Source organism: Bos grunniens, chromosome 9, assembly GCF_055505025.1.
Source record: "Bos grunniens cultivar Pamir isolate PY7600 chromosome 9, Bosgru_T2T1.0, whole genome shotgun sequence".
NCBI lineage: Eukaryota > Metazoa > Chordata > Mammalia > Artiodactyla > Bovidae > Bos > Bos grunniens.
In genome coordinates, this window is record NC_141173.1 from 81,953,810 (window position 1) to 81,981,675 (window position 27,866).

Genomic DNA, 27,866 nt, shown 5'->3' on the forward strand with positions numbered 1-27,866 from the left:
CAGGGGATCTTCCCGACCCAGGGATCGAACCCACATCTCTTATGTCTCCTGCATTGGCAGGTGGGTACTTTATCACTAGTGCCACCTGGGACGCCCTCAACTCATTAATACTTCCATTTAAAAAAAAAAATCCAGAATTTCTTTTTAATGTAATTCAGAGCATGTCATTCCTCTGCTGAAAAGCTTTCATTAACTTCATTCCACTTGAAATACTGAAGGGTCTGAACCCTTCTTCTCTCTCTAGGTCACCTTTACCCCAACCTCCAACCCCCACCCCCATCCTGGACAACTTGCTCATTACATGCCAGCATTCCTGGCCACCTGCCTGTGGCTCATTCTTCCAGAAGAGTTTTTACATTTGCTGGTCCCTCAGCCTGTAATGGACTTCCCTGTTGGCTCAGATGGTAAAGTGTCTGCCTACAATGCGGGAGACCCGGGTTCAATCCCTGGGTCGGGAAGATCTCCTGGAGAAGGAAATAGCAACCCACTCCAGCACTTTTGCCTGGAAAATCCCATGGATGGAGGAGGCTGGTAGGCTCCAGTCCATGGGGTCGCAAAGAGTCGGACACAACCAAGCGACTTCACTCACTCGCTCACTCAGCCTGTAATGACATCCTCTGTGCTCTTGGTGGGGTTCACAGGTGCACAGTGGTAAAGCATCCACCTGCCAATGTAGGAGACCCACGAGAAATGGGTTCGATCCCTGGCTGGAGAAGATCCCCTGAAGTAGGAAATGGCAACCCCCTCCAGTATTCTTGCCTGGAGAATCCCATGGAAAGAGGACCCTGGCAGGCTACAGTCCGTGGGGTCGCAAAGAGTCAAACACGGCTGAGCACGCAGGCACGCATGTGCTCTTCTTGGTCCCTTGGATGCCGCATCACTCAGTCTGTACAAAGGTCACATCTTCAGAAAGGCCTTCCTTGACTATCCTAGACAAAAGAGCCCTTCTTCCAGCTGCTTCCTATCAGATCCCCGATTAATTTCCTTCAAAGTATTATATCTGTGAGAAATGACCTTGTTTGTCAGTCTCCTTTTTCAGCCTCCCCTGCTGCTCTCCCTGGTCCTGGGTGAGCTCCCAGAAGCCTGCCCCCTCAGTCCAACAGACCCGGCCTTCAGAACAAACCCGGGAGGGGCTGCTCTTCTGAGATTGAATGTAACAGAAAACCTGTTGAGAAGTTACTTTATCTCGTTTCTCTGCAGGGCAGTCGCATCCAAGAATAAAGGTAATTTTTATCTACTCCTCCCACTTCTGGAAGTCCAAGCTTAAAAACAAACAAGCCTAAAATCGTGGAGTCCCAGAGACAACCCCCACACCAACCTCTGGTTTTTGTTGTTACTGTTGTTTGAATTGTTTTGGTTTTTCTACCTCTCACTCCCACCACCAAGCAGCTGGAGATGCCTCAGGAAGGTACAAAAAAGAATTTTGTCTCCCTTCCAGAAGGGTAGACCTTTGCTTCCTGGGAGCCATAGGATAACATTTTAACATTAAAAAAGAAAAAAAAAAACTTTTTTGTATGTGAGGTCAAGGCTTCCAGACCAGAGACTTTTCTAAGCACAGAACAACCTGCTCTCTGTTTGCTGGAAGTCTTGGCCATTCAAGAGAATTAGGCTGAATTGTCCCAAAAGGAAAGAAAACTTGGTGGGTTTTCCCCTTGTTTTCTTTTCTTTAGATATAGTTTATACACAGTAAATTTCCATATTCTTATCATACAATTCTATGACTTTTGGACAAATACAGTTGTTTCCTCACCATTACAATCGAGACATAGAACAATTAGTTCCCTCAGCCAAAAAATGCCTTCCCTTCTGTCTGCTCCCAGCAACTGGCAATTACTGCTCTGTTTCAGTCCCCATCATTTTGCCTTTTCTAGAATGTCACTGAAGTGGAACAGTAATGCCCAGGGCCATGCATGCCTGGCTTATTTTACATCGCAGAATGCCTCTGAGTTTCTCCCATGTTGTATGTACCAGTAGTTCATGCATTTATACTGCTGAGTACTATTCCATTGGGTGGGTGTATTTATTTGGGTTGTTTTCAGTTTTTGGAGATGGTGAGAAAAGCTACTGGAAACACTTGCTCTCATGAACATGAGTTTTCATTTCCTTGGACAAATGCCTATGAGTGGAACTGCTGAGGCACAGAGTAAATGTATATTTCACTTTATGAAAACTGCCGAACTAGTTCATAAAGTGGCTGAGCCCTCTTGCATTCCAACCAACACCTGGTTTGAGTTGACAGTTGAATTGACAAGGACCTAATCCTCACGTGTGCTGGACCCTTCCACTCCCACTGGGAACGGGGTTGAGACATTTGACATCTGAGTGATGGACACCTTAGCACTGGCTCTGACAGTCTCTAAGGAGTCAGGACACGGAAGGGGTGGCTTCTGTAGATATCAGGTGACGTGAATACAACATGCTGAAACCTTGGAGTCCAGGTGAAAGAAGCCGTGGTTGACCTTGGCAGCCACTGGACTAAGAATCGGGATAGTCCCCTTCTATCTTCATAAATCCGAAAGCACTAAAGTTCTTGCTTGATCCAAGGAGAAGGAAGGAGTTTTGGAAAATGTCTTTCAGGTAACCTTTGTGGATGGAGCTGAGCTGGATATGATTTATGGAAATAAAGAAATATAATGCATATCCCCAATGTCTTAATGCACTGAATGTCAGCCATTGTGCTCAGCACTTTATATACATTTTGCAGTCCTTAAAGCAAGCAACCTAGTATCCTAAGGAGAAATAGCATTTGGGATTCAAAACTAAGGACCAACTTTGGCTTCTCTCATAAAACAATTTCATCTCCATCTTCAGTTTTAAAATGAATCTAGGGATGTCCCTGGCAGCCCAGTGGTTAAGACTCACCGCTTTCCCTGAAAGGGGCAGGATGCCTAGTCAGAAACTAATATCCCACATACCTTGAAGCATGGCCAAAATAAATAAATAAGATACCTACATTAAGAAAATAATGAAATAAAATAAATCCAAATAAAAAATGTTTGTAGAACCATCAAACCCTATACCAGAAGAAACCTTAGAGGTCATCAAAACTGATTCCTGTTTCTTGTTGTTTTTAATGTGATCCTGATGCAGAGCTGGTAGCTGAGACAGTAAAGAATCTGCTTGCAATGTGGGAGACCTGAGTTCAATCCCTGGGTTGGGAAGATCCTCTGGAGAAGGGCATGGAAACCCACTTCAGTATTCTTGCCTGGAAAATCCCATGGATAGAGGAGCCTGGAGGGCTCCAGTCCATGGGGTTGCAAAAAGTTGGACACGACTGAGCAACTTTCACAAGACAATGCAGACCTGCTCTCACTATATTATGGTCCTTTACCCTCATTTCCTTTGTCACCAACTCTTTATTGTGTGGATTCCTCGCCTTTCTGTTATTTCATTTTGACTTTGTATCATCCATTCTGATCTTTGCCACTTCTTTTCTGATATTACCTTGGTTACCTTTTTTTCACTCATGGAGATTTTATCTACCTGTAATAAGAAAACAATAATGTCCACGAAAGACACTATTTCTAATGCCATGCATTTTGGAATAGTATTTCCTAAGGAAACATATATACTGTATTTGTGTGTGTGTTTTATATATAAAGTCTGTCCAATCTGTGGAGCTTTGTATATATGTTGGGGGAAGAGAAGACAACAAAATAACAATTATAATAATAATCCATGTGCTCTTGCTGACAGCAGGGTATACTAAACAGAGATAGGCAGACCAAACTAGTTGATACATTTTCATTTATGTCTTTTTAATCTTACATAAATCATAATTTTTATAAGGGTAAAACAAATATAATTTTGGTGTGTTAAACCGCTGTTACAATATGTAATTGAAAGTAATTCCTTTTTTATCTTCAATTTTTATTTTCAGCCTTCAGAAATGATATTTAATGAAAAGAGCAGAACAAATAAAGTAATAATACCGAGCAACTTTTTGCTTTGAAAAATGGAATGTTCTTCCCCTCTTTTTATCAGTCTGTCAAACAGCTTACATTTATTAAGTGCTGGGCAGAATATTGTCCTAGGTGCCAAGGGACATTGCTAAGGAAATTGAAATCTTATATGAGGAGTTAGATAAGATCAACAAAACTGGAAATAAACAACCCCCTTAATAAATATGATGTCTCATTATTTTAGGATGGCACAGACATAATGGCATTTGAAAAGTGAATCCTAATCCACTTCTTGTCTACTTTTCAGGCTCAGAAATTAGCTACTTCCCCTTCCTGTTCTCCAGCTATTACAGCATCCTGAGGGGCCCCACTGTCTCAAGTTTCTGTGTCCTTCAAATGCCTGCCCACATCCTGGGTGCCTGGGCATCTCAGGTGCCTCTTCCTCCAGGAAGCCTTCCCTGATCCTCCCCCTCAGACAGGCTAGGTGCCTACTCTTGTGGGTTTCCATAGCACCTTCCATGAATTGCCAGGGAATTACTTGTTAATGTTTGTTTCCTCAAATAGACTCAATTAGCTGATTCATTCATCCAACACACAGCGGATGCCAGGAGAACAAAACCCAGTCTAAGTACTTCCTGCCCTGAGGCAGCTCACAGAGAGTTGGGGAGATAGGTTAGCACCCCAACAACTACAGTTCTGTGTGAAAAGGGATCTAACAGAGATATACATGGAACGTTATGGCACTGTTCAGGAAGGGCCCTCGCCTGGCTCTGAGTTTAGAGAGGTATCAGGAAAGCTTCGTGGATGGAGAGACACTTGACCTGAGGCGCCAAAGATGAGTGATGGTCTGTGAGTGGGACAAAGTTAGGGCAGGTGGGTGATGATGCTACAGGCAGAGGAAACGGGGGTGCAAAGTTACTGTTAGAAGAGGAACAGGGAGCTTCACAAGGTCTGGACACTAGAGAGCAGGATATGAGGAGCAACGGCAGAATGTAGAAGCCCTGATATGCCACTTGGAGGAGCAGACGCTTGAAAAGGTGGCATGGATACTTGTTTTGAAGGCATATAAATGGGGTAGCAGCAAAGTCTTGGGAACATTTTGGAAAGATCATTCTAGAAATGAGGAAGAGAGCAGAGTGGAAGAAAGTGAACCTAGAGGCAGAGTCTCTTCCTTTAAAGGGAAAGAGAAGATGAAGTTTCAAGCTAAAGACATGGCAGTAAAAGCAGGCTGGAAACTCCAGAGATATTTATTTTAGATGGAGAATGGACAGAACAGACAGATTCATGGAGGAGGAAGAATTTGGCTCTGGGCACACAGACTGCCAAGTGTCAAGGAAACTGCAAGAAGACAAGCCCTCTTGGATATTGGGATCTAGAGACCAGGAAACCAGTCTAGACTGAGGAAGAGACTTACCTTTAAAGCTAAAGGTAAGGTTTCCCGGGGAAAAATATTCCAGGTGTGAAAAGAAGACAGCTGATGCTGGACCCCTGGGGAGCACTGGGTAAGAACAGACAGGAAAAAAGAGATCCTGAGAGGAGGATAGCAGGGAGACAGAGAGGCAAGATGAGTGTCCCAGAAACCAGGGACACAGAATCCAGAAAAGGAAACAAGTGGTCCAGAGTGTCAAGAGCTGCAGCAGGAGTCAGACCTGAGAGGTCCATTCAGTAACTTGCAGAGGTCCAAGCAGTAGTGCTCAAAGAAGCTCAAGCAAACAGCGTCGGCAGAAGTCACACTGTAGATGGTGATGGGATGAGGATGGGGCAAGGGGACTATAAGAACAGGGACAGATGCTATTATTTCTAGAAGCGTGGTGGTGCCTGGCCCAGTGTCTGGCCCTCAAGACACACTTCAACACATAAGGACTAAGTGAAGGTTGAAACGATTAACTGCTGACTAATGAACAAGGGAAGATTTCATGTGTTCTGGAATATTTTGTTGTTGTTTGGTTGCTAAATTGCATCTGACTCTTTTGGGACCCCATGGACTATAGCCCTCGGGGCTCCTCTGTCCATGGGATTTCCCAGGCAAGAATACTGGAGTGAGTTGTCATTTCTTTCTCCAGGGGATCTTCCCAATCCAGGGATCAAACATGCATCTCCAGCATTGGCAGGCAGATTCTTTGCCAATGTGCCACTAGGGAAGCCCTCTGGGATATTCAGTAATTCATTTATTTAGCATCAAAAGAGATGACATACAGGATAAACCCGAAAGGGAGAGGCAGGAGGCCTGGAGGGACAGTGAGGGCATCCATGTTGTGAGCAAAAGGGAGAAACCAGTGGGGTGAGACCTAAGTGCCGGGAGAGAGGCAGGTGTGCCCCAGAAGAAAAGCAGCTGGCAAGGGGAGCTAACCCCTGAGAAGTGGACGAGCCGGGTACAGACAGCATCACTAGGTAATAACATATTCAGGACAGCAAATGATGACGAGAAATAGCTTCGTAATCTAATGTCAGTTACAGGGGAAAGTGGCAAATCCTTCCTTTCAATCCCACCAAAAGACCTATCTGCTGAAACACCGCATGCTGGTGCACTGAAGCACGGGCATCTTTTTTCTGTCCTGAACTACACAAGGTATCGATCAAGGCAATAACACTTGAAGCTGTGTAAATTTAAGGAGGTGGGGAAGCAGATATTTAGAGCAGGACCAGACAAGCATGGCTGACTTTGTGGAAATGGACCTGTTTTTGGAGAGTTCTCACAGCAACGCTGGGGTAATCATGCCCTTCCCAGAGTTGCTGTGAGAATTATAGGTGAAAACCCTTTCAAATTATTAAGGGCAAGCTGCTGTTATTATTATGACCGAGTCACCACAAAGGCCTTTGTGCGTATTAATGTACCTCTCTAGTTTGCACCCCTCACTTTGGACCCCCCTTTCTCTCACCACCTCTGCTTGAGTGTTTTGTTTTTTTTTTTAACTAAAAGGTATCATATGTGCGAAGTGTCTGACAAGGCACTTGGCATATGGGTGTGGGTGCCAATAAATGTTAACTGTGTTAACCCTTCCTCCCCTCCCCCTTCTCCGCCTGCTGCCTCACTATGGCCCATAGGTGAACCCAGGGACCTTTGTCCCTTGCCATGAGCTTTCAGGAATGGTGACACCTGGCTCTGGCTCTGGGCAAGTCACAACTTGGGGGCATAATCATAAAACTGAGAAAGCTTAGGTTGTGAAGTCACCCGCTGAATCAGCCAGATCTCCATTGCCCATCTCGCACAATCCTACACGGCACGGATTTCCAGTCCACAGCAGCTGGGAGGCCCGTCTTTCCACTGCAAAGCTTTGATGCAGACTTCCCAGTAGGCATTCATTCACTTGGTTCTTTGGAAGCCTGGCCTTTCAAACATGACCTACGGGTCTACCCAGGAGACAGAAACCCAGGAATGTGGGCAAAGGTGGGAGGCAGAGGGCTTCGAGGGCAAAGGGTGAGAGGAGAGGTCTGTGGCCTTGACTTAAGGGTCTCCAGGATGGGCCACGAGCTCACCAGCAAGTCCAGTGCCTTTTGGTGCTGCAGTTTGGTAGTTTTGCATCCTTCAACTGGGTATGAGCCTTTGATTCCATCACAGGGCGCTCAAGTGTGTGTGCTTGGCATTCCTTGCAACCCCGGCCCACCGCCCCCGTCCCACCCCCCCTCCCCCGACTCCCCATGAAAACAGTATTGTTAACCTTGACCTTGCATCCCAGCTCCTGACGCCCTAGCTCCACTAATCTGAGGCCTGCGAACTGGATATGATCGGAGGGGACCCTCCTGCCGCCAATCTGCAAAGGGCCGTGCCCCGGCCCGGGGGGTGGAGCAGCGGGCAGGTTCGCGGGCACTGAGGGCGGCCCAGCTCCGAGCCCTGTGGCTTTCGCCCGCGGGAGCGAGAGCCGGCTGTAGGCGGCTCCTTCCTGTGCAAACTTTTCTGTCCTCTTCCTCCTCCCGCCCTCCCCACCAGCTTCTCCGCGCCCGGCGTCCAGCCTTCCCCGCCCTTGTCGCTGCCTCGGGGTCGCCGCACGCCGGGCAGCGCGGTCCGCGGCGCCGGCCCCACCCCGCGCTCCGGGCCGCCGGGAGCCGATGGCCGAGGCGGGCAGGAGCCCCGCCGAGATCCCGGGAGAGCCGGCCGGGCAGGCGGCGGCCGCGGCGCCCGAGCCCGAGACGCCCACCGGGCCGCCGGCGCCCGCCCTGCGCAGGCTGCCGGGGGACCCGAGCCCCCGCGGCCGCTCGCAGAGCGACCTGTCGTCGTGCTCGAGTCGGGGCCGCCCGCTCCGCGTCCACATCTCCGGATCAGGTAAGGGCCGCTCAGGCGCCGGGGACCGGCGGAGGGCCGGCGCGGGCAGGTGGCTGCGATGGGGACACGGCCAGCCCGGGGCGTCCGCGGGCACTGGCGGCGGGAGGGGAGGAGAGGATGCGGGGGTCGAGGTTGGGCGAAGCTGAACCCCTCACCCTTCCAGCGGTCCCATCCCCACCCCCCTCCCCACCTTCTGTCGCTGCCCCTCTCGGGTACCCTCGGAGAGAGATGCTCCAACCCGGCTTCGGCCGGTGCGCGGGGTGGTCGCGTGTTTCTTCGGGGCTAGGTGCACCCGCCGCGATGCGGAGCGCTCCTTCCCGCGCGGCTCGGCGGCTGTGCGGCGCCCGGGAGCACCGGCGACTCTGGTTCTTAGGCTTGTCCATCAGGAAGAGGAACCTTCTCTCGGTCTTCAGGGCGACTTTGATCCCTCGGAAGGGTGCGGTCCTCTCCCTTGGGGGGCGGGGGGGTGGTTAACATGTTACGGTTAACATGCAAGTCTTGAAAACCCTTCCAACTGCTAATGCTTCTGAAATAAAGCCTTCTTTGGGGAGTTGCTGGTCAGAAGACCCGGGATATAAACGCCCCCGCAGGTGTGGTCAGAGTTTGGTTGTGCTGTTGGATCACTGATCCTTCACGGTTTGACCAAGCCTGGAGCGGGCATCTCTGCGGTAACCCCGGCCCGCCGGCTTGGGGGCATCTCCAGGCACCGGCTGGGCAGAACCCGGCTGAGGGCCGAGCTGTGTGTAACGTGGGGCAGATGACTTAACCTTGTCTCTCATATCTTGGTATTTAAAGTGGGAATCAGAGTGTGGAACTGCCACATGGGGAGGTTAGGGGGATTAAATAATTAATAATTTTTAAAATGCTTTGGAACAAAGCATTATCCTAAGAACTGCAGAATGGTTTTTGAAAGTCCACCAGATTTGTTAAGTTTCTATAGATTGTTTTCTGGTTTGCAGTTTTGGGAGGACTGATGCTAAAACTGCCAATGTTGCAGCGACAGGCAATGGTGCGGAGCTGATACACTGCGCTCCCAGGTTCCCCCACAGGCTCTGTGCTTGAGTGGGGGCGGGTTGGGGGGTGGCGGGGATGGGTACCTAGGCCTTGAAGGGCTAAGGCAACCTGACTCCTAGTTGAAACCTAGTTTCCCCTTCAGCAAAGGCACATTTTCATGTTTCTGACTCCATTCCATGGGCCATCTACCTCTGTTTTCCATTCCACCTTCTTATTCTTGTAATATCGTTTTTGCCCTATCATGTGTATAGGTAAAAAAACATCAAAAATATTGTTGATCTGAATTTGCAGATCACTTTGGATAAAGCCAGTCAGAATTCTTAAATTCAATTGGTGGGATGTAGGTTATGGGATGTGTTGTAAAGAGTCTTCTGCCAAATTCATGTTGTGGAAAGTATTGAGCTGAACGTGTTTTTCCTCCTGGTTTTCATGTCTTGGCCAGACTGAACTTGACTCCTGGATAGTCTTGATTGATTTTTTCTTTTGAACAAAGATTAACCGTTCAGATGACTGTAAAGAGGAAACTGAAAATGTGTCCAGTTGGTGACTGCAGATAAAATAAGCATAGCGTGTATCACCATTTTTCATTTTCGTAGATGGAAATCAAGGCCTACACGCAGAAAAGAGGCAGTAAAAACCTTTTGGGGCTTCCCAGGTGGCTCAATGGTAAAGAATCTGCCTGCAATGCAGGAGACTCAGGTTCAGTTCCTGGGTCAGGAAGATCCCTTGGAGAAGGAAATGGCAACTCACTCCAGTATTCTTGCCTAGAAAATCCCAAGAACAGAGGAACCTCACGGGCTACAGTCCATGGGCTCGCAAAAGAGTCGGACATGACTTAGCAACTAAAAACAACAAAACAAGAACCTTTTAAATATGAGCATGCAAAGTGCCCGTCGTGTGAACTGTGGACTTCAATTTATAAAATTATTTTATCTCCAAGAGCTCTACGCATTCTGTGTGCTTTTAAAGGATATTAGGAAGTGACAGGTTTCAGCTGCTTCATCCCCAGTGCCCCAGGAAGCTGACCCATTGCGTGAAAGAGTGAGCTTCTATGTGAACGCATCATCTTCAGCACTGAGCCTTGAATTTCTTTAAGAATGGGCTAAACACAATGAGGAGCTCCCTACATTTCTTAAGAGTCAGAGACCAAATGAATGAGTTGGTCCCTCACTGACACATACAGCCAGGCTAGGTGGATGGAGAATCAGCTAGATGACGGAGCTGATAACCGACTTGTCTTAGAGGTGCAATAGGAAGGTTACAACCCCTTGTGATAACACCCCTTGACCCAAGGGTAGTCCAAGTACGAGGCCCTCCCCCAGAAGTTGTGGGCATACAACTGGTCAGCGTCCCATGTGAGATCACATGTGGGCTGACAGGAGCCAGCCCGAGAGCAGCAGCATGGGCCTCATCTCAGAATCTTGGACCCCACCCCAGATATCCTTAACCCCAATCTGCATTTCACAAGGTCCCCAGGTTGTTATAGGGAACTTAACATTTGAGAAGCATTTCTCTCTGCCACTGGTTTTCAAAGTTGGTTACACCTAGGAGTCCCTTGGAAAGTTAAGAAAACAGAACCACAACCAAAATCACAACAGAACAATTTATGGCTGTGTCCCAGCTCCCAGGATTCTGATTTAATTGGCATCACGTGATTCTAGTGTGTGGCAGGGTCTGTGGAAGAACCTATGGCCTGTATATCAGTGTGGCTTGCTGCCATGTGATACTGTGACAAGGACTTGAACTGGACAAGCATAAGGTTGAAGAATTTGGTTTAATATTTTATCAGTATTCTCCTTTGCTGCTACCACCTCCCAAGGGGCTTTTCTCACTCCCTTTCTTTTTTCTTGGGCCACACCATGTGGCATATGGGATCTCAGTTCTGCAGCCAGGCATCAAACCTGTGACCCCTGCATTTAACCCCTGGACCACCAGGGAAGTCCCTGTCTTGATCTCAGCTCAGTTCAGTTCAGTCACTCAGTCTTGTCCGACTCTTTGTGACCCCATGGACTGCAGTAGGCCAGGCTTCCCTGTCCATCACCAACTCCTAGAGCCTACTCAAACTCATGTCCATCTCGTCGGTGATGCCATCCAACCCTCTCATCCTCTGTTGTCCCCTTCGCCTCCTGCTAGTTGTCAGTAAGTTCTTCCTAAGGGTTCATTTCTAATAATGAGGGAACTGCCGGTGTGAGTCCTTGGGAGAGTGTTGAGCGGGGAGGGGACTTTGCAGCGGTGTGTGGCTGGGAGGGGCAGAGGAGGACAGGGAGGAGAAGACTGCAAAGTGTCCTTCAAGGGCCGTCAGAGAAGAACCTCACTCCATCATTACCAGCCATCCTGCCTACCCTGTCTGTCACCCCACCTCCCAGCCCTGCTTCCTCCTGCTCTTCTCCACGAAACAATAATAAAAACTTGAAACTCGAAAATTTTTCCTACCATGCCAATAAGAGACAGTCCAATACAAACAACATTTTAAAAAGACCAGTTCTGTGCTTTCCCTCTGTTGACTCTCTGGAGATATCACAAGAGAATCCACTTTGTTTGTGCTTTATTACTAGATTTCTGTCCAAGCTTCAGTGGCTTTTATTTAACTTGTGATTTGAACAGTTGATTTTTCACATGATAAAGATGCATGTGCTTTGTCAGCAAAAACTAGTTTTCAACTTTAAAATCCATACAAAACGTTTGAAGAAAGCCATGTATTTTCAAATAAGTACACTTAAAGAATATAACTAAAGTAACACTGGAATTGATACATTAGTCCTTTTATTGAGGTTAGGAAAACAGATTGTTTTTGCTTTATGGTTTTGAACTCACAGTTCTGGAATTCAACAAAAGTTTTGCATTTTAAAAATCTAGTATTGCTTTGTAAATAAAGTGGTGTTTTATCCACTTAAAAAAAAAAGTACCCAGACAAGGTTTTCACAGTATATGGACAGATGGTCTTTTAACTTTTACGTCAGTCTTCTTCCACATTGGAAACTTTAATATATTCAGTGGGTTCCGATGTTCTTTTCTGATAAGCCCAATAATTAGTAAGTGAAGAAGCTTAGGACATAGCCCCGGGCTTATTCCTATTGTAAGCTCTTAGCAAGTGCTGACTGTGGACCTACTGTGTGCTGGGCACTGTGCCCATCAGCCTGTAGGAGTACCAAGAGGTATTTGGTACTTGGTCTTAGTGTTTGGTCTTCAAGTGATGACTCTTAGTCTTGCATATAGGGCTGCACAGAACAAAGAACATTTGAGCCACCTCAAAAAGGGTGATATGAGCAGATGGACCACTTTATGTCCAGACACGGTCTCATTTCTTTCAGTATCTGATTCGTTCCTCTGGCATCCTTTTGCCCTGGTGTATATAGGTGTATGTGCGTGTGTGCTAAGTTGTTTCATTTGTGTCTGACTCTGTGGCCCTATGGGCTGTAGCTCCCCAGGCTCCTCTGTCCATGGGGATTCTCCAGGCAAGAACACTGGAGTGGGTTGCCATGCCCTCCTCCAGGGGATCTTCCAAACCCAGGGATTGAAGCCACGTAACTTATGTCTCCTGCATTGGCAGGTGACTTCTTTACCACTAGCACCACCCGGGAAGATGACAGATCCAGTGTCTTTTTCTTAAGTCTTTTATCCCTGGTGTGTTCAATGAGGAGTGGAGCGAGAAATCTAGCCAACCTGGATGTTCCATCCACCCATACCTAGGGCTGCCTGGCCACTGCCATGGGGTGCCACTTCTGCAGTTGGTGGTCACCTGTCCCATTGGGGGAGAAGTCTTTGTTATTCACACCTGGCCGGTGCCCCCAGAGTGCCTCCCACTACCCTCTGAGGTTCTAACTCTTCCAGTTGGCGTTTGCATGCTCAGCCATTGTTTGCCAAAGCATAATGCCATGCTGTGGGGGTGGGGGAAGGGAACGGTGTCCCAAGGGGACTCTTCGGCTCCATCACAGTGGGGCTGGAGCAGCCCGAGGCAGGAACAATGGATGCCGGCTCACTTGCCATTCACATCACTCAGAGTGGTTTCTTTTACCAAACAAAGACCATTTGGCTCTGGGTACAATTTCTGTCCTTGCCTTCTCCCTGGAGAGTAAAGCCATCCTGCTGGGAAGGGTGGGGCAGACAAGACCCAGCCTGTGCCCTGGCCTCGCCAAGCTGTGCGGCCCCAGGTGGACCTGCGTGCCCCCACTGCCCCCAGGAAGGGAACCTTTTTCTTTGTGCAAGGGCGACAGGCTTCTCATCCCGCCAGGAGCTGACCACTGGTCAGGCTTCATCTGCAAATGGGTGCCTTTAACCAGCTCTAAGCTGAGATGGTCCTGTACCCAAGGCTAACACGTTTTAGAACTCAGCATCACCTGTTAGCCTGTAGTAGCAGTTGAAACACTAAAACTCATTCTCACCTATTAGGTAAGAACGTGCCTGTTAAGTCTGGTTGCACTAGATCTGAAGCTGAGACCAGAGAAGAGCTGTCAGGAACGGAGGCGGCCCCGCAGCCAGTTCCTCTTTCTCTTCTAGCACCTCCTCAGGATGGCAGGGTCTCCCTGACACTCAGCTTCTCTCAGCCTCTCTGCTTCCTGATCTAAACAGGTTCTCCTTCATGGGTGCTTCCTCATCCATCTACTTCCACAAACCTCGTGTCATGGCTTCTACCTCCTCTCCCACAACTTAACTTTTGCTTCCTCTTAGCTCTCATCTGTATATTTACCTGGAAAAGTTTCTTTATATTTTTTAGTTTAGATTCTCTAGAAAAGATCCACTGTCTGAAGTCATAGGTCATAGGTCACACAGAGGTCACGGAGCCATTGTCTGTCTTGATCCAGTATCCACGCAAACTCGAGCCAGTGGTGGCCTGAAGGGTGAAGTGATTACATAGTGCCATCAAGGTCACTTAGGAAGAACCAAGCCAGGGCAGTTTCCTTCCTTTATTCAATATTTCATTCATTCGTTCATTCATTCAAATATTTCCTGAGGCAAAGGCTGCTGTGTGCCATCACTGTTCTAGGCTCTGGGTTCACACAGGTGAGCAGATATGGGCTCTGCAATTTGAGGAATAAGATTGAAAGCAGAAAGGTTATGGCCAGCTAGAGACTGCAGCAGGTCTACTGGTCTAAGGCATTGTTAACCAGCCATGTTTATGCTCAAAACCTGACTGGTGATTTCATGCCTGTTCTTGTTTTCAGAGGATGTACACAGGGTGAATTATCCCTAACCTGGGGACGCTCTGGTGGGCATCAGTAGTTCAGTGGTAGCTCTGAGACTGCTGGCGAAGCTCTGGATTTGTTTTGAGCCCAGCCATTGCAGGGAGAACACTAGGTGAGGGGGCATAGCTTGATTTTTTTCCTTCATTCATTTAGTCAAGAAACAGCTAGTGGGCTAAACACAGAGGCTGCAAAGACATCCCTGAGGAAAAGTGAGGGGGAAGACAGTCAAATGAACCGATGACTGCAGTGCCAAATAGCCAGCTATGTCTTGTGCCTCTCGTGGGCCTTGGGGAGAACGTAGAAGACTCAGCTATTTGAAATGGCTTGAAGGAGGGTAATCAGGAAGGGCTTCCTGAAAGAGGTGAAACTACTGCCTCCAGGCAAGAGAAGGAACAGGAAGGTGGAGCTGGGTGGACTACAGGAGGAGTATTTGGGGAGAAGAAAGAGTAGAGAAAAAGCACCAGGGCTGGAGAGAAGCCGGCATCATCAGAAAACAGCAGTTCATTCGGCCCTCAGTAGGGTCCTGGGGGAGAGAAGGGCGGTTAGGGTCTGGGCCAAGTCTAGAACACGAGAGCTTCCTGTGTCTGAATGCTTCCTGGGGAACACAGTTTAGGAGACATTTGTAAGGCATTTGCCGGCTTGATAGGGGGCATGTTTGGAGTATATTCTGACAGGGACTCTGAGGGACAGCCAGCAGAGATTTGAGACCCAGAATCGCGGTTATTATCTGTGTGATCTTGGTCAGCTTACTTCCCCTCCTTCCCCTGGGCTTCCTTATATCTGACCTGGAAATGATTAGTAATGGTGACACCCAGCTCATAGGGTTCATGGGAGGCTGACACTGTGAAGGTGCTTTTGAACTTTAAAGTGCCGTGTAAGTGGTGGCACCTCGGGCACTGGTCCATTACAGGACTTGTGTGTTATACTGCGCATTCTTCATGCTGTAACAGCACTGAAAACAAACTATGTTTTATTGATTGTTTTTCATTCTTAGTGCCAGGTATGGGGCCTGGTATGTAGTAGGTGCTTACTAAATATTTATAGGCTTAATACATGTATTCCCTGAAAGTCAGGTTATTGTTAGTGTGTTTTTGTTTTCTTTCTTTCCTTTTTTTTTTTTAAAGGCAGGCCATGCATCAGGTGGGATCTTTGTTCCCCAAGCAGGGATAAAACCTGAACCCCTTGCATTGGAAGTGCAGAGTCCTGACCACTGGACTGCCAGAGAAGTCCCTAAAAGTCAGTTCTTTTGACGTGAAGTTGCAAATCAAAATACTAGGCAAACTGATAAAAAAAAAATGAATGGAAAGTTGGGGAGAAGTTATGATTCTCTAAGGTTTAGAACACACACACACAAAAACTCTAACTGGAGTGTTCTTTTTATTTATTTTTAATTGGAGGATAATTGCTTTACAGTATTGTGTTGCTTTCTGCAACCAGAGTGTTTTCGAAGAGCAGTTGATGAGACACTGAGCGTTTCCTTGGGAGTACTGTGCAAACCTCACTTCACAACATCTTCATAGAAGTACTTTGTGAAAGGGAAATGGTGAATGTCAGTCCTGCCAGGTGCTGGTGCTGATGGAGCCCAAGTAAGCCAGATTCTGTAGCCTCCCTGCAGGGGGTTGCATGCAGGAGTGTGGGCAGGAGGGCTTAGAAGGAAGTGAACGCTTAGGCAAAACCAGTCCTGCATTATTTACACACGCTATCATGTTTCGTCTTTATAACCACCCTGTGACATAGCTCTGTATCAGTTCCATTCTTTTTCAGTTTTTTTTTTTTTTTTTGCTGCACCATGTGATATGCAGGATCCTAGCTCCTAGGAAATGGCAACCCACTCCAGAGTTCTTGCCTGGAGAATCCCTGGGACGGGGGAGCCTGGTGGGCTGCCGTCTATGGGGTCGCACAGAGTCGGATACGACTGAAGCGACAGCAGCAGCAGCAGCAGCAGCAGCTCCCCAACCACGGATGGAACCTGTGCCCCATGCGGTGCAGCGAGGAGTCCTAACCACTGGACCACCGGGGAAGTCCCTCGGCTCCATGTTTTAAATAACGAAACTGGCTTCAGAAAAATGGAGCAATCCACCCAAGTCCCGCAGGTAGAACTGATACATTTTGATGACTTCAAAGCTCACACTCTCATCCTTACTGCATTAGACCTAGCGTACAGCCATCGCCCCTCAAAGAAAATGACTCATATGTACCCTCTACCACCAAGGAAGAAATCCAGTCACGTTTTACTCTATAAATACTATTCTGAGCGAGATCATCAGAATACACATCTATTTCTATCAAAAGATCATTTTCAAGCCTCAAGCAGTTGTCTATTTTAAGGTCTACCCAACACTTCATGTTTCTAGTGTAAACAACACATTTGAATTCACTCTAATGGGATTCTGGGATCCAGTATTTTCAGACAAGCACGCTTCAGTTTTCATCACTGAGGTGCGGTCTTTTAACCTAAAACTACTCAATCTTGGAGTCATGTGTTGAATTCATGCCCCATAGCACTGTCTTGTCTCAAAGTATAAGTGTAGTTTCAGTTACAGTGAAGCTCAAGAAGAAAACCCTGAAGCGGCTTTAGTGTTTTTGAAATCCTCTACCGGGTGACTCATTATCTTTGATCACACTAGCTGAAATTTGCACAGAGAAGTGGGTTGCATGGCTTGCCCTTAGAAGGGTTTCTGAGATCTAGCTCACTGTGTGACCTATTGGCTAAAACTTGACATTTATATACCTTACTTAGCAGTTTCTCGATGCCTCTGTGAAAGCTTGAGAAAAAGTAGCTATTGCTTATCCCTCATAACAGGAAGAAACTTGTGACTTGAAGAAAAATGCATTATCTATCTCCAGAGCTCAGGGCTATGACCAGGGCAGGAATATCATTGGTAAGATGCTTCAGTTTTGATTGGCAGCTCACATATTTTAAGTATGTGACATATAATTTATGGCCATGATTGGGCTGTTAGGGTTGGTCTGTAATCTTTTGCCTTCATGTATATTTTTACCTACCTGAATGGCATCTATTTTTTTTTTACAGGTCGCATTTAAATTAGATAATAATTAAGAAACCTAAACATCAATAACAAACATTCATTAAACCCCTCATCTCCAACCTACTGGGCTTTATAAATCTTAGATTTATCTCCTCTGGATGAAGTGTACAGAAAGATGTGATGATGACAAAGAATGTAATTTATATTTAATAAATGTAATAGCACATAGCATATGTGCCTTCAGATGCGTATTGTCTTTTAGAATTGTGATCTGCTTATTCTGATTATGGGAGATATGCTTATTTTGATTAGGATTCTACTGGGGAAAACAAACTTTATGATTAAAATGTTTGATCCTTCATTTTATCCACTTTCCCTGATTACAGCACAATTGTAGCTGTTTCTAAAAATCACGAGACACAGATTTATTGTCAGTAAGGAAGATTTGAAGAGACATTCCAGAAATGGTTGGGGTATTGGCCACATTGTGGGAATACATTTATAGTTTCCCAGTATGATTATTTTGGTGGGAATAACAATCATATGGATATCTAAGTCATTTGTATGACTTTATAGTAATACTTCATGCTAGGTAGTATGTGCTAACCAAGCAGGTCAGTTTGGACCATTGGTGTAGTGACTCTGAGGCTGAGGAAGTAAAGAAGACAATGTGACGTTTGTGGGAGAGATTCAGTAAGACATGAATGAGAGGGTTATTAAGTGACAGCAAGGATTTGCTCAAAATGAACAATTTTCCATAGCCAGTAATAGAGACTCCCTTGTTTGAAAGAAGAGATGCAAGAGCTGTTCAGAACCAATAAACAGAGCTGTGTCGTGAAGACCTAGAACCAAGAGCTGATAAGTTGCCTGTGGCCAAGAAGGGCACTGTTTCTCTCCCTTTCCATCATTTTTTCTTTCTAGGGCCATATCTATCAATCAGTCCCTCTATAATCTTTCTATCCATTCATGCCTCCATCCATCCATGCATCCTCTCATACCAGATTTCTCTGCTGTTAGGAGCACAGGTCTCCTCAGAGTGTCTGCCTTCACTTGTCTTCAGGTAGAGCAAACTGAGACTCTTCAATGTCCCTGGACCCCAATTCCGAATGCCCAGCCTGGGCCAGGTAGTCATTTGCATCACTGGCTTTATCCATCATGTGGGATGCAGGATACCTCTCTTATAGGTATAGAGAGGGTGGTTCTTAGGTTAGAGATGGTTAGAATGTGGAAACCCACCAATAGTTACCTCAGTGTGCCAGAGGACTATCAAGGTGAGGAATTCCTGGGCTTCTGGGAAGCAACAGAGAAAAGCTAATGCCTGTTAAGGTCAGAAAGAAGAAAAAGAGTGCGGTGGATGGAGGCCACTAGGAATCTTCCAGATTAGAAATATGGGATTAACAGATATAAGTACTGTATATAAAATAGATAAGCAACTAGGATTTACTGTGTAGTACAAGAAAATATACTCAATATTTTGTAATAATCTGTAATGAAATATAGGCTTCCCAGGTGGCGCTAGAGGTAAAGAGGTAAGACTCCGTGCTTCCCATGCAGGGGATGTTGGTTCAATCCCCGGTTAATGAACTAAGATCCTCAAAGTCGGTAATTTTTCACTGGGATGATGTCTCTTTAGGCAGCTGACAAATTCCCAGAGGGCTGGGATCTGGAAAATGTCGGTGGCCTCAAGCGATGGCAAGATGGGAATACACTGGAGGCAGCAGCAGCTGACAGACAGCTGCAGAAGGAGAAAGAACGTGTTTTGAACTTTCTGATGCTGAAAAACCTACCTTGTCCATTACAATCCGTGTGTGAAAGTCCCCCCATCTTGCTTCTCGCTGTGGGCGTGGCTGCCGCCCCTGCCTTCGCTTCTGCGCACGCGCACATCCTTCACCTGCTACTCTTTGGCTCCAGGTCCGTACCTTGATTACACTCACCTGTGTTAAACTCTTGCTGAGGACGCGGGTGGAGGTGTCTTGATATGATTCAGCTGGTCCCTGTGCATCAGCAAAGATGCTCTTAATCCCAGGCTGTGGTTTTCAGCCATCCTCAGCTCGCTGCTCTGTTCATAGTCAACAGGACATAGGCAGGCCCCAAACGACAAGTTAGAGTCCCAGTCAGCCTCCCCCTCCCCCGGGAAGCACAAAGTCCACCATCTTCTTCTAGAAGGGCTGATGTTACAGTTCATCAGAGGCATCCACATCTGACTTAGGTGACGCGGTTACAGTATTCAATGTCTCAAACGTTACTGTGCTTATGAATCACGAATCACCGAGGATCTCGTTGAAATTCAGTCGGGGTGGAGATCAAGCTTCTGCGTTTTTTATAAACTTCTAAGTTTGGCTGACGCTGGTGGTCCATGAACCTCACTTTGAGGAGCAAGCCTCTGTGGATAGCTTTCATTCAGCTTGTCAACTATTTTAAGGATGGATTCCTTCTAGCACTAATGTAGCTTACAGTTCTATCCATGGAAACTTCTGTGCTGCTTGAAAGTCTGGTCTGGCTTTCCTGTTTGGTAAGCCTGACTATATATTATTTATAGTCGGTGGAAACGCTGAAAGATTTAGTGAGAGGGAGCCTTTAGAACTTCCACCCATGCAGGATATTTTGCTTCAAGACTGCCCGTGTGAATTGGCTCCTGGAATTTTATCTGTAAAGGCTTTTTGTGTCTAGTGTCTAGCAGGTTTTCAGACAGTAGGAGGTAGAGATAGAATCTGAGATGTAATTTTCATATAACACTGTATTAGTTTTAGATGTACAACATAATTTTTGATGTTTGTGTTGTGAAATGATTATTAGAAATTTGTACCCTTTGACCTAGAATTTTAAACTTTAATTCAGAATTTTTTTTAACTTAAGATTAGAACACTTTATTCACTGGAAACTCAAGACCCAAATCCAGGTTTTGAGATAGCATTACCCCAAACATGAAAAGACAAGAGTAAAAGCTATTCAGCTTTTATATTTTCTTTTCTTTTATACTTTTTTCTTTCTTTCTTTTTTTAAATTGAGGTATATTACTTTACAATGCTGTACAACAAAGTGAATTAGCTCTATATATACATATATCCTGGAGAAGGCAATGGCAGCCCATTCCAGTATTCTCGCCTGGAAAATCCCATGGACGGAGGAGCCTGGTAGGCTGCAGTCCATGGGATCACTAAGAGTCGGACATGACTGGGTGACTTCACTTTCACTTTCACTTTCATGCATTGGAGAAGGAAATGGCAACCCTCTCCAGTGATCTTGCCTGGAGAATCCCAGGGACAGGGGAGCCTGGTTGGCTGCAGTCTATGGGGTCGCACAGAATCAGACACAACTGAAGCGACTTAGCAGCAGCAGCAGCAGCAGCATACGTATATCCCCTCCCTGTTGGCCCTCCCGTTCCCCCCACCCCCATCCATGCATCCACTTAGGTCACACTTTTGAAAAGTTTTACATCTGTGGAGTGTTTTTCTTCCCTCATGTCTCAGTCTCTGTGATGCCTTTTCTAGATAAGAGGGAGGGGCTGAAGGGGACTGGAGCTGAGGTTATTGACACCCAGACCAGGGCTTCTCATGGACATGAGAAGGAAGGGAGGCCTCAGGAACTTCTGCCCTGATGGACTGGGAATGGACCTCCTTCCAAGGAGACTGCAGATGCTAAGATGCACCTGAGAATCAGAATGTTGGTGGTGCCTCTGAGAATCATGAGGTGCTGGATAACAGGCAGATTTGAGGATGTGATAAGAAGATACGTTGGGCTTGTCAACAGTGGTTGATATTACAATCCTGCAGAAAATACCCGTTAGAAATAAGAAGTACAACAGTGGGGAGAAGCTACAGCTCTGATGGAGAACTCTGATTTATGGTGTCCATCATGTGACAGTTTACTATTGCCTTGGATAATGCCCGAATTTTCCTATGTAACCACTTCATTCAACAAATATTTAACAAAATACATTTATTTATTTATTTGGCTGTGCTGGGTCTTAATTGAGGCAGTGGCATACCACTCCAGTGTTCTTGCCTGGAAAATCCCATGGATGGAGGAGCCTGGTGGGCTGCAGTCCATGGGGTCTCTAAGAGTCAGACAGAACTGAGTGACTTCACTTTCACTTTTCACTTTCATGCATTGGAGAAGGAAATGGCAACCCACTCCAGTGTTCTTGCCTGGAGAATCCCAGGGACAAGGGAGCCTGGTTTGCTGCTGTCCATGGGGTCGCACAGAGTTGGGCACGACTGAAGGGAGTTAGCAGCAGCAGCAGCTGAGTCTTAATTGCGGCACACAAGATCTTCCATCTTCATTGTAGTACATGGGATCTCTAGTTGCATCATGAAAATTCTTAGTTGCAGCATGTAGGATCAGGTTCCCTGATCAGGGATCAAACCCAGGCCGTCTACACTGGGAGCACGAAGGCTTAGTCACTGGACCACCAGAAAGTCCTAACAAATAATTATTAAAGCAACAAGTATGCAGTAAAGGCGAACTTCTCATATGAATTATAAACTGTGTCCCTTCTCTGTGAGTGTAGCATTTGAGTTTTAGACTTTTGTCATCTCCATACTGCCTCAGATACAGTAGTTGCTTATAAAGCACATTTTGGAAGTGATAGATTATAGTTGGGACAACTTGTAGGCACCTAGAAATGGTGAGAAGCCAGTGAGTAGGATAAGGGAGAAAGGTATGAGTATTCAGATCACCTGCGAGAACCTAAAGAATCAACACTTTCAAGACCTCATTGGATTGGAAGGAAGTTACTGGAATTTATAGCGAAAGCACTTTCACTGAAGTTGGGAGAATGGAAACTCAGAGAGGCACAGGGGGAATTGGGTTGAAGGGTGGTTTCAAAACCAGGGCCACGGATGGAAATAAAGGGTGGGGCGTGGAGGAAATAACCACCCAAAGTAAAAGTCTTCCTATGAAGCAATACTTTTCACATGGTCCCTTTCAGTAATCATTCATTAGCATGGTATTCAGTGCTCGGTTGTGTTCGTTTATGGAGGATATTAAGCATGTGGAAGATGTGTTTTATCAGGATTAAATACAGTAAATCAAGACAAGTGTAGGGAGCATAGGAAGACCAGAATGATCTGTGAGAGTCAGGCACCTGTCACTTGCCAGGTATTTAAGGAGTGAAGTGAGCACTGTATTTAATCTAAATGCTTAAACATGCTTATCCCAACCTGGAAATGTGCCCTCAGGACTAAAGCCCATGCACATTTATTGATCCGTCAGTGATATTCAGCAGGTATTTACTGAGTCTTTACTATGTGCCAGTAAGAAAACAAAATCTAGCCCTTGGAGCCTATATTACAGCGGGGAATGTTAAAGATAAACAAAGCCTGATGCTAGTTAAAGTTGGAAGGACAGATTCTGAGCAGTAACATTCTAGGCAATAGGGAAAAGAGTTCAGGATGGACCCAACTCAACTTCACTTTGTACAGAGGTGGCTGGGTGTTTTAAAGCAGGGGTCCCCAACCTCCCAGATCTAAGGTCTGATGATCTGAGGTGGAGCTGATGTAATAATAATAGAAATAAAGTAACAATAAATGTGATGCACTTGAATCATCCCCAAATCATCACCCCACCTCAGTCCATAGAAAACCTGTTTTCCATGAAATCAGTCTCTGGTGCTAAGAAGGTTAGGGACTGCTATTTTAAAGGAAGAGGCGGGAGTAAGGAGGGAGGTAGGCAGGGGCTTAGTAGGGTCGGGAAATTTTAAAAATCGCAAAAAGTGTGAAAAAGGAGGGTGGTGCATGTGAAACCCATTTGACCTAGTTTGCTGGTGCTTATTGCTTACCACTTATGGAAGTTCCACTTTATTTCTATTATTATTACATCAGCTCCACTTCAAATCATCAGGCATTAGGTCTGGGAGGTTGGGGACCCCTGCTTTAAAACACCCAGCCACCTCTGTACAAAGTGAAGTTGAGTTCAGTCCATCTAGGACTCTTTTCCCTAATGCCTATAATATTACTGCTCAGAATCTTCCCCCTACCAGAGGCTGGAAGTCAGGGGGCCCTATGTTCAGATTGGTTGGAACAAATAGAAAATTCTTTGGCAGCCTTGAGTTTTCTTAGGCAGGCACTTTAAGGGGGACTAGGGAAGCAGCTTGAGCTGTTAGAAACTAGGTGAGCGTTTTTTCAAATATCTGTAGGCTAAGGTTGAGGCCAAGTCAAGAAGAGGGCTCAGAGGAGCCTGGCTAAAGTTTGATCATAGAGATCATCTTTATCATGGGAGAGAGACAGTAAATGAAATAAATTTAAAAATAATAGAGGTGATAATAGGAACTTCCCTGGTGGTCCAGGGGTTAAGACTCCAAGCTCCCAATGTAGGGAGCGTAGGTTTGATCCCTCGTCAGGGAACTAGAACCTGCATGCTGCGTGTTTTGAATTAGAGTCCGCATGCTGCAACTATTTGGCCAGTACAGCCAAATAGATTTTTTTTTAATCCACTCTCTTGGGGGGAAAAAAAAAGATGGTGATAATAAAGTGCAAGAGGGACAGGGAATACTAGGGTGGAGGTGTGGAGATTGCAACCTTAGATACGATAGTCAAGACGGGCCTCACTGAGAAGGCACCATCGGGGAAAGCTCTGAGAAGTGATGGTGAGATGTTCTGGGCAGAGGGAACGGACAGGATGAAGGCTCAGAGGTAAGGATATTTTCTGCGTCTGAGGAACAGAAAAGAGGCCCGAAGGATAGAGTGAGTTGGGAAGAGTGATAGCAGCCCATGGGCCTCTATAGACTATTTCACTGATGTCAGCTTTTTCTCTGAGCAAGATGGTAAGTCAGCAGAGGACTCAGTCAGAGGGGTTCCATATTCTCTGATGAAGTAAATGTGGAAAGCGGACTTGGGGAGACAGCTGCTTTGTACCAATATCTGATGAAGAGTGAGGCCACAGATCTGACCGGGCTGGGGTGTCTGCCTCTTCTTTTCCACTCCCCTTAGTTAATGGGCAGTGAGAAATGGAATATTTCCTGCCATATTAGTAAACAGAGAATGCCACAGTTATCAGAGTTTGCAGTCATCACTGGGTGGTGAGTTGGTGAACCCTGAGGGAACGCAGAAAGCAAAGAATACCTGCCATCTAGCAGCCATCAGACTGCAGCCACTCCCTAGGTGAGCCCTGAGGAAACTAATGATATGAAGACCTCAGGATACCGGCCCCAGAGAACTGAGGTACGTATCAAAAGAACGATTTCAGTGAGCCCAGACTGTTGCATCTTCCCATATGTGGTTTAGTCGCTAAGTTGTGTCCGACTCTGCGACTCCATGGACTGTAGCCTGCCAGGCTCCTTCTGTCCATGGGATTTCCTGGGCAAGAATACTGGAGTGGGTTGCCATTTCCTTCTGCAGGGGATCTTCACAACCAAATAATCAAACCCGGGTCTCCTGCATTGCAGGAGGATTTGTTACTGACTGAGCTATGAGGGAAGCCCATATGTAGAAAAGCACTAAATTCCTTAACTTTGGATACTTTCCTTTAATCGACGATAATCTTTTGAGTTCAGAATATCTGCCCTTTATTGCAAGACATCTGTGTAACCCGGCTTCCCCCTCCTCTGCACTGCTCCCCACCCCCCCTCCTCAGAACAGGGTCACTTGAAGTGCTGCCTCCCAGGCTTGAAGTCCTAAAAATCCCGGCCAAATAAAACATAACTCAGTTTTTAGGTTGTGAATATTTTTAAGTTGACAGAATAATTAGCAAACTAGTGGGCCCTCTAAAGTCACTGTTTTTAAAGGATATTTGTTTATTTATTTGGCTGCACGGGTGTTAGTTGTGACACTCAGAATCCTTTAGTTCCAGCACGAACTTGTGGCATGTGGGACATAGGATGTAGTTCCCTGACTGGGGATTGAACTCTGGCCCCCTGTATTAGGAGCTTGGAGTCTTAGCCACTGAAGCACTGGGGAAGTCCGTCTAAAGTTAACATTATGTGAAAGCAGCTGAACTAATCAATGACCTTTAGAATGTCCTCATCTAACCCCAGCAATTCACACTGAGATTGAAGAAGTACCAAAACAACAGTTTTCCACTTTTCCAGCCTCAGAGAAATCAGTTTATATTTTTTCCATCATTAAAATACATAATACATTCCCGATGCAGATATGAAAGAAGTATAGTTTCTTTCACATACCCTCAACCTCATCTGTTTTCAACTGGTGTCCTTTTAGACTACTACTGTGGAAATACACATGAATATATAGAAATCATTTTTTTTCTTCTTCACAAATTTGGGATTATGTATGCATAATCTATGAAAACTGCATCTTGTAGTCAAAAGTTTCTTGAACATTCTTTTGTGTCAATGTACATGATGTTCTCTCATTTTAAAGTTTGTAGAAAATTTCAGTCTAGCTCTATTATATTTTGGATAAGCACTTCCCTGTTGATAAACTTTGCATTTTCTGCTGTTTTTGATTTTACAAACAGTGTTCAGTGAACCTTGGGTGTGTATGTCTTTCTGAACATGTGGGTGTATTTCCATGAGAATATGCCCAAATCAACAGTGATCAGTCTTTAAAATCTAATAGGTGATACTATATTTTCTTCTGAAGTTTGTACAAATGTACACACCCAGGAGAATGTGGGAGCACCCATTTCCCCACACCCTCCCCAGGACCGAAAATGATCAACGTTTTTTAGCTTTTGCTAGTTTAAGACAGATAGATTGTCTGTAGTTTTCTTTTCTTGTGGTATCTTTGTCTGGTTTTGGTATCAGGGTGATGGTGGCCTCATAGAATGAGTTTGGAAATTTTCCATCCTCTGCAGTTTTTAGGAACAGTTTCAAAAGGATGGGTGTTAGCTCTTCTCTAAATGTCTGATAGGATTCGACTGTGAAGCTATCAGGTCCCGGACTTTTGTTTATTGGGAGTTTTTAAATCACAGTTTCAATTTCAGTGCTTGTGATCGGCCTGTTCATATTTTCTGCTTCTTCCTGGTTCAGAAAGATGGATAGCTGGTCTTTAGTTTTACATTTCTATGATCACTGCTATACTTAGCAGGTGTTTTATATCTTCAGCCATTTGTATTTTCTCCTCTGACTCTGATCACTGCTGTACTCAGCGAATATTTTATATCACTAGCCATTTGTCTGGAGAAGGCAATGGCACCCCACTCCAGTACTCTTGCCTGGAAAATCCCATGGATGGAGGAGCCTGGTGGGCTGCAGTCCATGGGGTCGCTAAGAGTCGGACATGACTGAGCGACTTCACTTTCACTTTTCACTTTCATGCACTGGAGAAGGAAATGGCAACCCACTCCGGTATTCTTGCCTGGAGAATCCCCGGGACGGGGAAGCCTGGTGGGCTGTGTCTATGGGGTCGCACAGAGTCGGACACGACTGAAGTGACTTAGCAGCAGCAGCAGCAGCCATTTGTACTTTTTTCGCCTCTGTGATCTTCCTATATATTTCCTCCTCCTGTTTTTCTAGTACGTTACTTCTTAGCTCTTAGCTCTTGGTAATTACAGGTAATACTCCTTCATCTGTTGCATACACTGGATATACGCATTTTCTATGATTTGGTTGCTTTCACTTTGTTCTCAGTACCTCTCTGGGTCAGGAACAGATCTGGTCTTGATGTGTGAAGGTACATGTTTACACACATTTGGAAGATTTACAAATATGCCATATATGTCTCCACTGGCTTTGAAATGCCCTTCAGTAAAAGCCATTCCGGCTTCTGTGATTCTTATCTTCCACCTCTAGTGTGGGAGGCTTCCTGCTTTGCTTTTGTCTGCGCCTTTGCATAACTTCATGTAACCAGAGGGAAAACAGAGAGAAGATATGTACAATCAGGTCAGGTTACTGTGAACAGCTGTGAAATTGAGGATATTTTCTGGGGGCAAATAAAAATGTGGGACACCACCCTGCCTGAAGTATGTTTTCTATTGTCGTTGTTGGACAGATTGAGAGGTGTTACTTGGAGCCAAAGCCTTATCACTTTAACACCAGCACTGCTGCTAAATTTCATTGCCTCCAGCCCCAGATCCTTGTGTAAGTTTGGAAACAGCTAATATAACCATCTGTGAAAACTTGTGGGAAAAAAGAAGTGGGAGGTGTCTTTCTGGTCTGTCTTGTTCTCTACCATGATGATCACCAACAGAAATACTGTACATTTCATTCATCAGTTTACTTTCTGCTTTTCCTCTTTCTATAATCTACATTCCTAAATTTCTGGCCATAGAGGAACAAAAAAAATTCTGACCACTTCATCAAAGGGTTAGAATTTTCCTTGATTAGACAGTAACCCCAGCCACCTGTTTGAGTAATTTTTTTCCAGACTAATCATGTGAATTGCCTTGTTTTGGTCACACGTTGACATTCCCACCTACTCCCATCTTGCCACCATTACTCACAGATAAAATCTAATTATCACCTCGAGATGGTTTCTTGTCACATAATATAATCACAGGCACAAAAGAATTTAGGAAACTTGACATTTAGTGGGGCTTTTTTTTAATTGTTGTTTTTTTAAACTAATGTTTTAACCTGATATTTCACAATTATTAAAACATGGGAAAAGGGGAAAAG

The 27,866-nt window shown here is 45.7% G+C and overlaps 1 protein-coding gene and 1 long non-coding RNA gene across 4 annotated transcripts in view; both read left to right on the forward strand.

Moving 5' to 3' along the window:
- The first annotated feature begins 7,651 nt into the window (after positions 1-7,651).
- PHACTR2 (phosphatase and actin regulator 2) overlaps positions 7,652-27,866 on the forward strand; it is a 299,218-nt gene continuing 279,003 nt past the window's right edge. The window contains exon 1 of one of the 3 annotated variants that reach the window (XM_086318144.1): positions 7,652-8,163. In XM_086318144.1, coding sequence (XP_086174270.1) covers positions 7,950-8,163 — 214 coding nt within the window. In that variant the 5' untranslated portion in view covers positions 7,652-7,949. The remainder of the gene's footprint in view (positions 8,164-27,866) is intronic. The other 2 variants (XM_086318140.1, XM_086318145.1) reach the window with 2 other exon arrangements.
- On the forward strand, positions 8,175-27,857 carry LOC147366250 (uncharacterized). Its single transcript, XR_015133284.1, has 2 exons — positions 8,175-24,510; positions 27,241-27,857. It is a non-coding gene; the product is annotated as an uncharacterized LOC147366250 (long non-coding RNA).